At 50.5% G+C, this 16,694-nt stretch overlaps 1 protein-coding gene across 1 annotated transcript in view; it reads left to right on the top strand.

Annotated features, from left to right (window-relative positions):
• The window catches only part of PCP4 (Purkinje cell protein 4), a 61,120-nt gene extending 56,449 nt beyond the window's left edge, over nucleotides 1–4,671 (top strand). Inside the window, exon 3 of the mRNA XM_019420392.2 lies at nucleotides 4,492–4,671. Coding sequence (XP_019275937.1) covers nucleotides 4,492–4,619 — 128 coding nt within the window. The 3' untranslated portion in view covers nucleotides 4,620–4,671. The remainder of the gene's footprint in view (nucleotides 1–4,491) is intronic.
• Nucleotides 4,672–16,694: the final 12,023 nt, after the last annotated feature.

The following is a 16,694-nucleotide window of genomic DNA, read 5'->3' as shown; positions in this document are numbered from 1 at the left end:
TTCGTTCCCTTCGCCTCCTCATGAGGCCCCAACAACTGAAGGTCTGAGCGGGTGCAGGGCCTGGTGGCTGGAAAGCCATGTGACCGCCCACACCCCCCTCCACCTGCTTTGAGCTCTGGCGTGTCCTGCTCAACACCACTCACTGGGCCAGCGCTTCAGTTTGCAACGTGGCCTTGACCTGCACAGAACACCGGTGGCCGGGTGCCAGTGGCTTTTAAAGATGATTTTACCTCTCCCGTTTCGGAGATGGGCAAACCGAGGCCCAGTGAGGCGATGAACCTTCATGAGAGTCACAGAGCAGTGGGACATACCCCCAAGTCACTCTACCTGGACCCACGACCCCTGCTTCCGGCAGCTGCCTCACGGGACCAGGAGGACCTGGGGGTTGGGAGGGAGTCAGCCTTAGCCCAGAGAAGGCTGGAGGCCACTGCCTGCCTGAGGCTGCTTTTCCTTTATTCTTTGGCCAGGCGCTGATGCCAGGCCCTGTTCTAGGCACAGAGCCCACCCAGAGCTCACCCCTGAATGCCTGTGAGTCCTTCTGTCTGCCCAGGCCCTGACCATTCCCTGCGGCAAGCCCCCCACCCCCCACAAACGATGCTTCCTCATGTCGCTCCAACGTGGCCCCATTTTCCAACTTGTGCACAAGTCATCCGTGGACGGTGCCCCTCAGCTGGCCCCCTGGAGGCTTTGCCGTAGCGCCTCCCAGCCTCCCCCCTTTCGAGTTCAGGTAGAAGTGGAGAGGAGACGGTTACCGCTGAGGGCGACCGACTCGTGTAGTCCTGAGATAGAGGCAGCCCCGGACAGCGACCTGTCCTCTTCATTACCAGACTCACTTGCAATCAGCGGTCACTAACTGAACACCTACTATGTGCTGGCCCTGTGTGAGCTTCTGGAACAAGGCGGATGAAGCCCCTGACCTCATGGAGCTCAGGCTGTCGTAGGACGAGGGACCACAAAGCAGGGAGGAGAGAAAGAACAAGGTAGTGATTGCGTGTGAGGAGCCATAATGTGGGGTGCAGGGCTGGGGTGTGTCGGCACTTCCTGTCCCCCCCCCCCCCCCGACTCCACCTCTCCTCTCCGAGAGGACCAAATCCTCTCTCCGAGCAGCAGAATAGGATCCTGGTGCTGCCCCTGAGCGATGGGGAAGGGAGGCGCTCACACAGCCACCTGTACCCTGTTGCTGTCCCCATCATCTGGAGGGTGGGAAGGAGACCTTCTGGAGCAGCTCCGTGACTCGGTTTCTCCAGGGCTTGAGGCTTGCAGATGCGGAGAGGCCCTGAGGGCTGTGGTGCCTCCGGACGCCCTCCCCCCACCATCCCTCGGCTCCTGCTGAATCTGGGGCGCTCGGAGCTGTGCCTTCCTAGTCTTAGGACCACACGGATCATTTGCATCATTTGCAGTGAACCCTGTGGCACCAAATGTAACTAATTATTCCTTCCCCACGGCATTCTGGGCCCCCCTCCCCCGCTTTACAAATCTCGGTGGAAGGAGTAAGAGTATCAGACCTTCCCCAGGGGATGCTTGACTCTACTCAGTAACCATTCCTGAAATAGTCATGCTTTCTTCTTTAAACATTATAATATTTTCCCAACGAGGGAGGAATGTATAAATCACTTTTGGCTGAAGATATTAGTTTCAGATGAGATTGTGAAATTTATTTTTATGGCCCATCTTCAAAGTCTCGTGCAGCTCCTAAATATACCTCATTTTCCACACCTTCCTTTGTCGTTTGCCAAAAAATAATATTGCTGTTTTCTTCATTATTGTTAAGGGGACGGATGAGTCAGGCCGTTCAAAGGCTTCAGGTTGCAGTGTTTTAAGACCGAAAGGCCTTCCACGTCCCCTTGAAGGAGAGCTGGTCTCCCACTTTGTGATCACCACACACCAGATGCTGGGGATCCTTGAGGAGAAAGAGGATGTGGGGACCTGAGCCGTCTTATGACAAGTCCTAGGGCTGAAGGTGTTATCACCGCTCTGGTTGGTGCAGAGGGTCCATTTCTGGGAGCACGTCAGCTGCAACGGGTCACAGCTCAGGTTTGCCAGACACTGTCCCATCCCGGGCTCATGCGATAATGTTAATGCAACACGTTTAAGGTCCTGACATGAGCCTCAGGGAACTCCTGCCCCGCCCGGAGGCCCTAATCTTAGTAGATTTCCTGCAACGTCCTTTGAGATGTGAATGGCTACTCGATGCAGCACAAGACAAACCCATGTGTGCCTCCGTATCATCTGGGCTCTTGTGGGTTAGAAAAAGATGGCCCCCAAATATTCCCTGGACACTGGGGCTCTTCACATTCCCTGCTGTCGTGGACATCGGCAGCCAATCTGGGATCGAGGAAAACAGTTGTACTGATTAAGGTCACAGACCGATCAGTCTGGCAAGGCTTGCAAAGCCAGTGGCCTCTCCTCCCAGATAGAGTTGAGACTGGAGGGATCTAAGCAGAAACTGCTTAGTCTCTGGTAAAATTGACAGGAACCTCCTGAAGGGTCTGCAAAGGAAATGTCACATAACCAGATGCACTTGAAATAAGGGGCAACTCATGTATATTTATATTCTTATCTATGTATTATCTATCATCTACCTACCTACCTACCTACCTACTATATCTATCTATCTATCTATCTATCTATCTATCTATATCTATTATCTATCTATTACTTATCTATCTATCTATCTATCTATCTATCCGTCTGTCATCCACCTAAGAGAGAGAACGAGCAGGCAGGGGGGAACAAACCTGGTTCACTTGAAAGGAATCTCATATCCTCCACTTTGTCAGGGTGCTGCCTGAACATTATTATCCAAAGTTGCGGAGAGAGGAAGTGAGTGAATGGATGAACTCGGGCTGCCTGGTGACAAAGTCAGGAATAGAACCCTGTCCCTGCTACCTGGCTGGGGCTTTCTCTCCTTCCTCAAATGCCTCTGACATTCCCATTCCAAGCTGGATGAGCCCAGCACACTGCTGGGCTCCAGGTACAAGTCCAGGTGGCAGTGAAGTGTTGTGGGGTAGGTCGTGTCCCCATTTCCGCCTCGAGCCAACTCTAGGGCTTTATTCTGCACTTCGTCTGTGGACAGAGTGGTTGAGTCTCAACTTTGCCTGCATCTTACAACCACCTGAGAGCCTTGTATAAAGTAGGGCTGTCTGGTCCTCCCCCAGGGCTACTGACGCACTTGACTTGGTTTTGCCACCAGGGTCTCTTCCTAGTGCAACCCTGAGTCTGGAGTGGGACCCAGGGCCTGTTTATATATATATATAATAATGTTTTATTTATTTTTGAGACACAGACAGAGTATGTGCAGGGGAGGGGCAGAGAGAGAGAGGGAGACACAGAATCCGAAGCAGCTCCAGGCTCCGAGCTGTCAGCACAGAGCCCGACGCGGGGCTCGGACTCATGGACCTCGAGATCAGGACCTGAGCCGAAGTCGGACGCTTAATCGACTGGGCCACCCAGGCGCCCCTAGGCCTGTATATTTTTTAAAAAGACGCCTTGGGGCACCTGGTCGGTTGAGTGTCCGACCTCGGCTCAGGTCATGATCTCACAGTTCGTGAGTTCGAGCCCCACGTTGGGCTCTGTGCTGTCAGTGTGGAGCCCGCTTCATATCCTCTGTCCTCCTATCTCTCTGCCCCTCCCCAACTTGTGCTCTCTCTCTCTTTCTCTCTCTCTCAAAAATAAATAAATATTAAAAAAAGATTTAAAAATTACCTTGGCAATTGTGATTAACTTTCATCAGATTGAAGGAGTTGTAAAGATTCTTCCCTTTTATGACTGGAGGATTTTATTTATTTATTCGTTTTTATATTTGGCTAGAAGGCAGCTGATGTTCAGCACAAAGGCCTGTGTGTTCACTTTGCTTTGGCTTATATCCTATTTTCTGCGATCATTACAGTGTGAATTAGTTAAAGCCTTCTGGCATAGCAAACACACCGCTAAGTGTACCTCCTTGGAACAAAACGTAAAACCTGTGGAAGTGTGGCCAAATTGTGAAGGTCAGATGCGGTCATCCGTTGGCAGCTATGATGAAGACAAAAGTCCTAATCCAATCAGCAATGTCACTGACAATCCAAGTATACACAGAAACCCAGTGACTTTAACCCGGAGCTCTTGTGAACGTCAGTCGTCCACTGGGTCAATATCTGTGGCACTATTAAAACTGTATCTCCGTGAGGCATCAGGAAACGGTAAAAACACAGCTAATATTTTTAACACTATGTAAAATACGGCCATGAGACACAGAAGATCAGGTACAGAAAATGTCAGAGAGGTTGGGACTGTGTTCTTGAGTTTTGCGGTCTCTGACAGGTGTAGAGTTGGGGCAGCCAGACAACAGCCCGTTCTGGGCTCTGATGGGGATCAGGAGCCCTTGCAAACCAGGGGTCGTGTGCGTGGGGCGGGGGTGGTGGGTGTGTGCTTCACGGTGGACGGACGGCTGTCCGCCCTCCGGCTCTCAGCTCAGTGACCGCCTGATGCTTGTGTTTTCTGTTGTTACAGACGGGCAGAAGAAAGTTCAAGAAGAATTTGACATTGACATGGATGCGCCAGAGACAGAACGCGCGGCGGTGGCCATTCAGTCTCAGTTCAGAAAATTCCAGAAGAAAAAGGCTGGGTCCCAGTCCTAGCGGGAGAGCCCCCTCCTAGTCTGCCAGAAGACACCGAATTCAACCATCATCTGTCAAAGAAGTTAAAAGAACATCACCCTAGAGAGAATTCATCTGCACACGATACACACATGCACACCCGACCTGCAATGCATGTACAGAGACCCGTGATATTTATTCCCTGATAGGAAGGTGTAGACAATGCAGCTGTGAGTGGCTTCATCTCTGTTGATCTCTAGTATCGTTCCTCCTGCACCTGTTTTCCTCGATGTTGTAATAAAATGGAGTTACGAAGCGTGATTAAAGTGTCTGCTTCCTGTCTCCCCTTAGATTAACCTGGGAAGTTACCCAGAGCTAGAGGTGACTGCAGGGCAGCTGTCTGTGTTCTCCATCCCTTAAGAGTTGGAGCTGAAACACGGTGCTTCCGTGAGAAGGCTTTCTGCGGCAATGAGACGTCCGCTCTTTGCCATACCTGGAGAGTGCGTTTTCCTCTTCTGATGGGAGTGTCAAAGGGTCCGCAGCTTCCCAGGGGAATTATGACTCACCCGGGACAACGAGAAGGGGGTGGGTGGTGCATCAGCATTTGGCGTGTGTCACTCAGCTGTGCTCAGCAGGTGCGTTTCACAACTCCAAAGGGGACGCTCCCCACTTCCGCCCCCGCTGCGGCCGTTCTCTCTGCGCCCGTGTGGCTCCGTGGGGAGAGGTGGCCCTCTGGTCTCCCCCACCTCCCGGAGCTCCTCACCCTGTGATGTGCTACTTGCTAGGATCATTCCCAAGACCTGCAATTTGGAGAAGCTGTCTGGCTTCTCTGCTATCACATATCTTCCCCTGAGGACCTTGCAAGTAAATGGTTTCACACGCCCTGGAGGGGCTCCCCGGCCGGGGAGGACAGGATGGTCCACAGGGTCAAGAGCAGGGGGTTGGATGCTTGCCTTGGGGCCCCAGATGGCAGGAGCCCTGAGCTACTGAATCTTGCTGTCGTTGGAGCTTTGCCAGGTGGGAAGCTGGTACAGAAGCCGAATCTCACGTTCAGCGTCCTGGGGCGCTCGGGGAAGGCACGACGTACCACTGAGGGCCATCCCGTCTCCCTGCGCCAGCTCCTTCACCAAGGGTCGAGTTGGAGCGCGCAGAACGGTGGCCAGAGGAGAGACAGGGCTCTGCGTGCCTGCGTGTGCTCACACTTGTGCCTGGGAGCGTGGGTGTGAAGTATGGTGGGAGGGGCATGGTGACGGCTGGGGGTGGGGCCCATGCTGTGCCTCTGGCAGGGCTCACTTGCTGCCACAGGTGTCCGGACCGAGAAAGACGGGCATCCTTGGGAAGATGTACTGCTTCGCAAAATGCACCTGAAAGTGTGTCTATTGTGTTTGGTGGGGAGAGCCCTCCTACTGGACAGTTCTCTGGGGCTGTTGGAGACAAGACAGGGCTGGGCTCTGGCGTTCCTCTAACAGGTTTCTGATTAGATGAGTAGCCAATCGGATCGCGTCAGTGGCGACAACCAGCCGGGGCTTCCCGGGGCTCCCGGCAGCCGGGGACTCACTGAAAACAGGACAGCAGGTTGGGGGGACGACTGAGAACAAGCTTCCCGAGACAGCAGGGGAAAATGCCACAGAAGTCCTAGGGGCCGCTGTGTAGTCTTTATGGAGGTAAAGAAAGTTGGGAACATAATTCAGTTGAATTTCTTTTATGTCCTTCTGTGCTCCCACTGTCCCCTTGTTCTCTGAATATTATCACATAAAGGGAGTGGCCGCCTTACTAAGCGTGTCTAGCCCTGATGGCCGGCATGGGTCTCCTCCGGCTCTGATTCACCTCGAAGCAAGTCTGGTTTTACAGTTAGGATGCTCCCCCTAGAGGGGACTCTCCATGGGAAGCTGGAGAATCTAAGGAGTGTTCTTCCCCAATGTTCCAAAGGGATGGGAGGCACTCCTCAGTAATAATGGCCCATTGGTGAAGAAAGAGGAGAGGGGAGGTGAGAGCTCTCATGTATGGAGAGACCCCTGAATGGTCCCGATACACCTCTCTCACCCTAATCGCAGGACCAGGGGACATCTGGCTTCCTTTGAGCCATGGGAATGAATTTAATTTTTCACTTCCCAGGTAGATTCATAAAAGTGTCAAACTCCAACTAACAGCAAGGGGAAGATTCCAAATGTGCCCCCCTCTGCGTGGGAATTGGGTACGTGCAGCCGATGGCTTCCTGGAGCAGGTGTGGTTTATGGCTCCAGGCTTGGAGGAACCTTCTCTTCCCGTGGGCTGCAGTGTTCATCCCAGAAGGGAGGAGGGAACTTCCTCAGGGTGTGCCCAAGCAGGGGTACATAGGGTATCAGCAAGCTGGGACATCATTAATTCAACTTCATTCCACACAAATTTATTGGACTCCTAGTATATAGTACATGTATGCACCAGGGCTGTGGCCGTGCCTTGTCAAGGTGCTGGCAGGCTGGTGGGGAGGAAGCCCAGGTGAACAGATGATAAAACGGAGAGATTTGTGCTGTGGCAGAACATAGGTAGGGGCAGCTTATCCAGGCTTGGAAAATCACCCAAGTCTCCCCGACGAACTGCCACCCCAGCAATGATGGGAAAGATTGTGAGAGTCACTAGATAAATAAGGTGGGTGGTTGGGGTTGGTTGGTGGGGAAGGGTCTGGGCAAGGCCCAGGAGAAGGGGATGTTCAGCTTTGCAGAGGCTTACTGGATTACCACATCCCAGCCCAGGGCAGGTGGTTATGTCACCCACACCCGGGCAGGTTAGAAGGCAGGACCCAACACTTGAGTCTTGGAACTGGATTCATCTTCTATTTCAGATCGGCCAAGTGACTGCAGACAAGTTACCTATTTAAGCAGCGCTTTTCCTGACCATCAAGGTGATGATAAAGTGTACTTGGAAAGGTGGATGGGAAAACGTTAGAAATAAAATACTTGAGTGTCTGGCTCAATGTAGGTATCCAACATATGAAAGTCAATACTGACAGAGCCGTGTGGTAAAGAGTTCATCATCGCTTCCAGCAGCAACAACCTTTTTCCTAGCTCAACCCAATGCAGAGTTCCACAGGACTCCACTACTCTTGGTGACAGCCAGTTGGGTCAGTGATGGGCACCAGACCCAAGATGTGGGATCAGCCAATCAGAATCCTTCTCTTGTGAGTTTGAGCTAATGGTCATGGTACTGAGCTAATTAATGAGAAACAGATGTTGAGTTGGGGTCAAAGCTAGTATTGTGGCAGGTAAGTCTGCAAGAAAGCTTTCCACAAAAAAGCACCCCCCCCCCCTTTTTCAAGAAGTAGCAAAAAAGCCCATTTGGAGAGAGACACAGGAGGGCGCCAAGAGGAATTTGAGAGCCAAGAAATATGGGCCCGCGAGAGACAAAGGGTAGCTTAGGTTGAGTTAGTTACTTGGTTGCAATGAGCGGAAACCCATTCACATGAGCTAAAAACAGAGAACAATTCAGGTGCCACAGACGTCCAAGAATAGAGCATCCAAGATGTCCAAGAAAAGAATAGAATGCCATGGGCAGAGGAATGACATTAAATTTATAAATAAACTGGGCACAGTGGGGAAAGAATTGACATCTTTATATTATTATCTTTATAGCATTTTATGACTTTCAGTAGAGTTTTACAGTTTTTTTCATATGGGTCTTTTTGTTCTATTTCCAGATACTTCATGGTTTTTGTTGTCCTTCTAGATAGTATCTTTGCCCAAAGTATTTTCTAGTTGATTTTACTGTTGTCTAGGAAAACTACTAACATTGTGTATTTAACTCTGTAACTATTCATCTTATTGAACTATATAATATCTTGTGGTTTTTCAGTGGATTCTTTGGGATTCCCTGGTAGGCAGTCCTATCATCTGCAAAGAACGATGATTCGTGTCTTCTTTCCCCCAGTTTTTAGCTTCTTTCTTTTTTCTTGTCTTCCTTATACTTGATTCTTGTATTTTGAGGGAGGCTGGGGGGTTCAGTCAGCCTCCAGTGACAGTGACAGACCATCTCATGAGATGTGGTTCTCCCAGGTCATCTGTTTTGGGTCCACTGATTGTAACTTCTTGGGACATGTAGTCTCGAGTCCTGCAGTCTTTTTGTCATACCTTTGAATAAACACATTTTGTACACCCTGATGATTAGCCTGCATGGACAGGTAGAATTGTAAGGGGAAGAGTGGAGAGGGGAAAGAGTTTAGGATTGGAGCTTATTTAAGGTTTGTGTTGCAGGTGAGGATTCACATGGATTGCACGTTCAGGAGATTTCACTTGATTCAACTCAAAGCATAGATCATTGAGGTGGGGTCCCTTGGTCAGTCTACAACGTCCACTGTCTTAGCTCAGGCTGCTATAACTAAATACCACAGACTGGGGAGCTTAAATAGCAGACATTTATTCTCACAGTCCTGGAGGCAGTAAGTCCAAGATCAAGGTATCAGCTAATTCAGTTCCTGGTGAGAGCCCTTTTCCTGGTTTGCAGATGGCCTCCTTTTTGCTGAGTCTTCATATGGTGGAGAGAAAGAGACCTCTGGTGTCTTTTCTTCTTATAAGGGCACCAGTCCCACCATGGGGACCCCACTGTCATGACCTCACCTAAACCCAATTACCTCCCAAAGGTCCCACCTCCTAATACCATTACGTTGGGAGCTAGGACTTCACCATATGAATTCGGTGGTGGGGGGGGCACACAAGCATTCAGCCCATGACATCCACCTTTGCAGAAGCAGGGATGGGCAGTTCTCCTAGACGTCAGGGACTGTAATGTGATCAGACTGAATAGCACATTGGATTTTATTCACGACCCTGCTGATTAACTGCAGGGCTAGAATTTGTAGCCACTCCCTGACACTATTTCCTCTCAGTTGCTGCTTTGAGGTTGGCTCTCCTTCCCTCATGGCTGTGGCAGTGGACTCCATTCGGTGCCACATTGCCCTTTTGGAAGTAGTGTGTTCTTTGCTAACAGATGCTTAATTGAATAAGAATTAAGGGTGAGTGAGACATTGCTATGCTTTCTGTGACCTCCCGGGAGGCAGGGATAATGATGGGTTTGGCAGGGCCCTATCAGCCTTCCTGAATAAAACAACCAGGGACTGTGAAAACTGGAGCCACTAACTTTGTTCTCTCTCTGCCCCTTGCCCTGTAAAGCTGATCTGAATATGAAGATTTTAACCCACACCCCGTCCTGAAGCCAACAATTCTCATTATTTCTGTGTGCCTGTTCTGCAGGGTCTTGGCCACTTGAGTGCTTTCAAAGATGCCATCCCATGAGTCACGATTGCTCACAAAGGATGGAGAAGTGCTTCTCTGATAGAGGTTTTTGAGCTTTGGTTGGGAGTCTTTCTTCTAGCCCACAAAACTCAAGACTCACTTCTCAGCCCACCTATAAAATGAATGGCAGAGCTTCAGTTAGAAGCTTCACTTGTCCTGAGTCCTTGACTCGTGGAATGGATTCCAGTGCAGAAACACCTAGATACAGATGAGACCACACAGGGCAGTGTTTGATGAGACCGGGAGGGGTCTGCACCTTCCTTGCTGGGTTCTGCATGACTGCACGTCCCCCTCTGGTGCAGCCACAGCCACCCTTGTCCCGGACTTTTAATCAATCCCTGTGTTTAAAGCAATCACACGGTGTGTGTCCAGCCCCAGACAGGACGGCTTTGGCTGACTGGTTAAGTGTTGACTGGTAGAATTCATGGCGGGGAGAGAGCCAATGCCTTTCCCCCCCCGGGTAATTTCAGCAGTCACCCTTCTGATTTCTCCACTCTGTACCCTTGTTCCTCTTTCCAATGCATTCCTTTGTGTCAGCCCGTCATTTAAGAACGCAGATTGAATCATGTAATCTTTTCCGTGCCTTCCCACCCCCAAACTTAAAATCCTTGAGGGCTGCACTGTGCTCTCAGGATAAAGCCAATTTCCTTGACGTGACCTGTGAAGCCCTGTGTGGCGCCCTTTCCCCTCCCTTTCCGGGGGTTTCTGTTCCGCAGGGGCACTCCTCCCACATCAGCTCCTTTGAGTCTGCTCATCTAGTTCTGAGCTGACATGCTACTTCCTGGAACAGCTGAGCTACAACTAACTACCGTGAAAGATGAATCCCCAAATCCTGGAGGCTGCAGCCCATGGAGTTTTATTCCTCACTCACGGCAGAGTCTGATGCAGGTGTTCTGAGTCACGGCTGTTCTCCACGTGGGAGATGGCATCCAAGGTTTGTAATGGGCCAGACCCACAGGTGACTCACATCAGTTCCGCTGGCCAGAATGCAGGCACGTGGCCACACCTGTTTTAGGGAAGCCAGGAACGTAGTCTACCCGTGTGCCCAGGAGGTGGAGGAAACAGGCTTGGGGGGACGTCCTGTAGTTTCCGCCACAAGCCTTCCTGTCCCATCCCCACCCCACGCATGAGGTCCTGTTCTAAATGGCCCTTATTGCAGCTTTAATCTCGCACGTGTTTATGTGATTCTTTGATCAAGGCTGGCCTCTTCCCCTCAGCCCCGTGAGGTCAGGAACACTCATTTTATGGGTAGTTTAGTTGCTTGGTAAATACTCACCTTGAGAATTAATGAATACATCCGAGCCCAAGTGTTTTGCGTGTGTGGTACAGAAAATGTCTCCCCTGACATAGTCGAGGGCAGAGGGACGTAGAGAAATCCTGTGCTTTCATTCAGTGAGCAGCCAAAAAAGATTGTGATTTGGTCAGAGTTCAAACTCAGCCTGTAGTCTTTGGTTTTCCATTTTCCTTTCTGAAGAGGGCCTTAGAAAGCCAGCCTGTTATGGATTTTCTTGTCATCCCACTTTACGGTGACAGACATACAAAGAGTTCAGGACAGATGGGCACTGAGGCAAAGGCATGTTCGTAGGCCACCTCTCTCCTGAAAAAAGCAAACAAATCCCCAAGCTTGTGGTGGCTTCAAGGACAAGAGGGTTCTCAACACTGCAGATCCAGGATCCTGGCTATCATACTTTTTCTCACGTCATTCCTTCCATACAGAATGGAGCCCCTCCTTTCCACTCACCCTTCTGGGGAGAGGAGACCTCCCTGGACTATGATCAGCAGAGCCAAGATTTGGCCTCAACTCAGTGACTACTATCCGTGTTATCCTGTGGGAATTATAACTTCTTCCTGCCTCAGTCTTCCCCTCTGTAAAGTGGGTATAGTAAGTTCCCAGCAAGGAAGGGAGGAAATGAAATCTTTTCCATATGTCGGCCTGAAGCAAGATGCTGAGCACTTCACGTGTATTCATTTAATCTTAGCAGTCTTAGAAAGATTATACCCATTTTGCAGATGAAGATGTTAATGTATTAAGTCTGAAAGAGGATAAAGAAATGCTAAGGTTATGCAGCCAGTGAGGGAAGAGATGGAATTCTTACCCAGGTCTGACTTAAAAGCCTGTGGTCTTTGACACCTACATCACCCGGTTTGAGGCACTAAATACCAATGCACTGTAGCTAATGATATTTCTTATCCACATAGGGCACCGTTCAGGTTCTATAGTCCCCAGTGACGCCCATGGTGCCTCCCTCATCCATTCAAGTCCTTAGGGGGTCTTGACTCTGAATTATGACAGTGTTGGTGGCAGGTAGAACAATGGCCTCCAAAGATGCCCACGGTCTAGTCCCCAAGACCTGTGGTTATGTTCCAGTACAGGGCAAAATGGACCTTGCAGATGTGATGAAGTCAAGGGTCTTGAGATGGGGAGGCTACCCTGGTGGTCTGGCTGGCCCGGTGTCATCACGGAGTCCTTATCACAGGAAGATGGGAAGGACGTGTCAGAAAAGATAAGGCTACGGGGGTTGGAGAGATGCCCTTGGAAGGCGGTGGAAGGGCTGAAAACCAAGAAGTATGGGCAGCCTCCAGAAGCTGGAAAAGGTGAGGAAGCAGAGCTTCCCCGGGGCCTCCAGAAGGAACTCAGCCCAGCCAAATCCTTGACTTTACTCCATAGAGCTCATTTTGGACTTCTGACCTCTACAACTGTTACAGTAAATTTGTGTTGTTTTAAGCTACTTGCTTTCAGTAACTTGTAGCAGGAACAGGACACTAATACGGTGTTTTCCTGTGCCTTAACACTTGGTGTGGCCTCGTCGCTTCACTGTGACCAGTGTGTTGACTATTACCGCCCTAGCTGTGGAGCAGCTAGGGCGGGGGAGACCACGGTTTATCCCTCTCCATAAGGACACTGCAGGCACCTAAGAGGGGTTGAGAAAAAAATCTGTTGGGTCCAAAACCATGGCCTAGTGGTGAGGCCATTGAGATGGGCAGCAGGTCACCGTGTCACTGGCCCCGGCTCTGGGGATAGAAGCTGCACAACTTTACACAGCAGCCTCCTTGGTGGGACCCCCTCAGACAGGGAGGTGTTGATGCTGGGGGAGAGCTGGCAGCATTATGGGGTCCGCAGCTGGTGGGGCCAGACTACTGCAGCTGGACTCAACACAGCGGTGTCAGGCCTTGGGGGCGGCCAGCATCGGCTGTCACCACCGATTACCTCGTGGTTCAGGTACAGCTCAGGCTCTTTCGTGTGATTCGTTTGCAACCCAAGCCAGCAGGCTCTGCAGCACCAGGCCCTGAGCCAAGCTGATGAACACAGCGGCCGCAAGAATGGTTTTGCCGCTGCAGTGCCGTGAGCGGAGACGCAGCAGGTGCAGGCCCTGTACCACCTGGAATGTTCCTCCGGTGCACCCATCCTCCCAGCCCCAAGCGCTGAGCAAAGGAAGATGCGTATCTCTGACATCATCCCGGTGTAGATTAACAGTAGGTGAGGCAGACAACTTGGTTAGTTTGACGACCTCCTAGGCGGGCGTTCAGGGGTGTGGGACCTCCATGGAGCTGCTTGTGGGGTGGCTGGGCTTGGCTCTTATGATTGTCTGGGTCTAAATGGACAAAGGCGTTCTCCAGCTCCCTGGTGAATGGGTGGGCTCTTAATCTAGCCCTTACTCGTTACAGCCCCTTCTGTGCCTCCGTGCTCATAAATCAAAGAGCGTTCAGTCCCGCAAACCGCTGTAGGGATCTCACCCACCCCCTGCATTTTATAAACAAAGCAAAGCTCAGAGAAATGGAATGGCTTGTCTGTGGCCGCCTGGCCAGGCCCCGGCCCAGAGCCCTTCAGGGATGGTGTGTCTCCAGACAAGGTTAGCCCACAGACAGGGCTGATACAGCCCATCTGGCCTTGCCATCAGACACATGAAAGTGCACTGTCCCACATCCTAGGGACCCCTTGCTGGCCAGCTTGTACAACTTCCTGCTCATGTTCCCTGGGAGTGGCAGTGGAAGAAAGATCAGAAATAAACATGGGCTACTCCTTAGCTATTTTAGTCCAGATCTCAGAAGAGTGGAGAGGAGGAAACGTGGCCCTCAGGTTAAGCCCAGCTGCTTTCACCAACACCCCGAATAATAGTGGCTCCAACAAGAGGGCTGTCTCACCCAGGACAGTCTGCATGAAGCATTCCAGGGCCCCTCCTGGTATCAGGAACAGTGTCTTACCTGCTCGTTCCATCATCCTCAGGCCCTGCCCTTTCCCTTCTGGTCACTGTGGGTCCACATTCCAGTTCTAGGAAGGGGACATGGGGATAGCCGCCTGGGAGGATGGATATAGAGGGTCAGCACACAGTCTACACCACGTGAGTCATCCTGTGGCCTGACCTATGGAGATGGGCACGTTTATGGCCCAAGTTCTTCAGACAGTGGACATCTGTCCACTTCTCTTGGCCAGGGTGGCCTGGGAGCATGAGACCCATCTGTTCTCTGTGCTTTCCCATAACCCCCCAGCACTGGTCATTTCAGTTAACGCAATGGCCTCCTCTTTCCAGCCTCTGTGACTCCACTGGGACTTCTCCCAACCTGTGTGCAGGGCAGCTAGAGGTGATAAGATGTCACTGCCACTCATTATAGCCCCCAGTCAATGACTGATGGTGGTTGGAGGACAACTGTCCCAGCTCCCTCGCTCCTCGGGTGAGATCGCTCCCAGGCTGTTCCCCACACACAAGCAACCTGCCCGACGATGCATCTTTGTTGGCTTTGTGTTTTCCTGTGTCATGTCCTCACTTCCCTCCCCATGCCCTCAGATAACCTCCACAGTAAACCACTTACACTTCAATCTTTGCCTCAAAGTTTACTTCTGGGAGGAGCCAGTCCCAGACATATGGTGAGGGAGACATGTGGGCATTTTTAGCGAACACTCCAGCTTCCAAGGCATCTGGACCATATGTTTTGTTTACATCCTATTTTTCACAACCTCTTTTTATTAAGAAATCAGCTTCTTAAGATTAAAACGGGCAAGAATTGATTTAGTTTTCATCCATCAAGGGTTGTTTTGTCCCTTTCCTTGAAGGAAAAACTTTTCTGCCAGGGAGAAGGACGGTGGAGGGAGATGGTGTAACCAGTCTGCTTTGTGTTGGGCTCTGGACAAGTCTCGTAGATGCAGAAATGAGAGACTCAGCCTCTACTTCCCCCAGAAGGCCCCCTTCCAGCAGGAGATTGAAGATGTAAGTAGATGAGGAGGAAAAAATAAAGCCACGCTGGCCAAGAGATCATCCTTTTTGGATGAGCAGCCCGCAAACATGTCATGTGGAGCTCATGTGTATGAGAGAGCGAGCATGGCCTTGAGAAATGAAAGGGTCTCTGTGGCAGGGTTGGGTGGGAAGAAGCTTCTTGGATTGGAGAGTTGGAAAAGGGAGAGAGGACAGTCCAAAATGGGAGTTACATGTCTGTAACAAGCCCACGCATTCTTGCATCAGCTTCAACTACTTGATCACAGGAAACTGAGCCATGCAAACCTCCCTCTGGCTCCTTGGGGATTGCACATCCACTTTCCCTCAGCTTAGCTGAACGTGCACTCCAGGTCACTTCAGGGACGCCACTTTCTTCATTGATTTGTTATGACTTGGTGCTCAGGTCTCTGGGATATGCTGACATTTTGGATCTGCTTCTGCACCTCAGGTTAAACAGGGATGGTGTTCTCCACACGTGTACCCCTGTCCCTTCCCCCAGTGATGTTTCTCACTGCTTACTCTCTGTTCCTCTCTCTTGTTCTTTGTCGAAGTCCCTTACCCTCCAGACCATTTTCAAGAAGGGCCTTGCTTCTCAAGAGCAACTCCTTGTGTTTGGTCCAGTCTTACTAATCTCAAGCTTCTCTGCCTGAGGGGTAATTGCTTCCCAGGAAGCTCTCTGATGCTTCATGACAGCACTTCTCTGGTGGACACAAACTCTCAGTGGTCCTGGCTGCAGAGAAGCTTGAGTTGACAGTCTGCACAGAGCTGAGCCTCTTTCCCAGCACCTATGCTATTCTAGAACCATGAAGAGCTATTACAGTTAAAATAAGTTCAGTTTGGGGGTTACCTGGGGGACTCAGTAGATTAAACATCTGACTCTGGATTTTGGCTCAGGTCATGATCTCGCAGGTTCATGAGTTCGAGGCCGACATTGGGCTCTGTGCTGGCAGTGTGGAAGCTGCTTGGGATTCTCCCTCTGTCTCTGCTCCTCTCCCACTCATGCTCTCTCTCAAAATAAATAAATAAACTTAAAAAAATCAGTTCAGTTTGGGATGAGGCCAATTTTACTGTGTTCCTTCAAGATTTTCTGAGTTCCAATTCTCCACTTTTTCCTGTGGTTTCTAAGCCCCAGGCTGTGAGCTTCCAATTTTCTTAATGGGCAACCTAACAAACGGAGTTGTCTTTCAGACAGATTACATCATATTTATCTTGCTTTAAACTAGATGCCTGACCTGGATTGAACCAATCCTGGGTGTGCCTCTTGGCTTCCTCTGGTCTGGGGCCACACTCATCTTCATTGTGAGTTCTCTCCAGGAAATCATGTCAGTGTCTCTCCATGGGGTATGTGGACTTTAAAACTTGGCTTTGCAATAAGTGGTCTGACTCTGAATGGAAAGTGACTCCAGTAGGTTTTAGGGATCAGGTAGGACCAGCAGGGTGTTGTGTGAGTTTCTATTGTGTGAGTCATTCTATCCTGGGCCCATATTCACAAGAAAGATCCAGAACTTGATTTGCCATTGAAGATGAGGAGGTGGACTGCCTCCCTCCTTTTCTTCCTGTCTTTCCTACTATTCAGGTTGCTTTTCCTTTCTGTCTCATCTAGATTCCCATTTTAGATCCTATGATAATAATAGCTGTCGTTT

The sequence above is a fragment of the Panthera pardus genome, unplaced genomic scaffold, assembly GCF_024362965.1.
Source record: "Panthera pardus isolate Hobbes unplaced genomic scaffold, ASM2436296v1 HiC_scaffold_16, whole genome shotgun sequence".
NCBI lineage: Eukaryota > Metazoa > Chordata > Mammalia > Carnivora > Felidae > Panthera > Panthera pardus.
The sequence above is the reverse complement of the archived record's forward strand: the minus strand, read 5'-3'. Positions and strand labels throughout refer to the sequence as shown.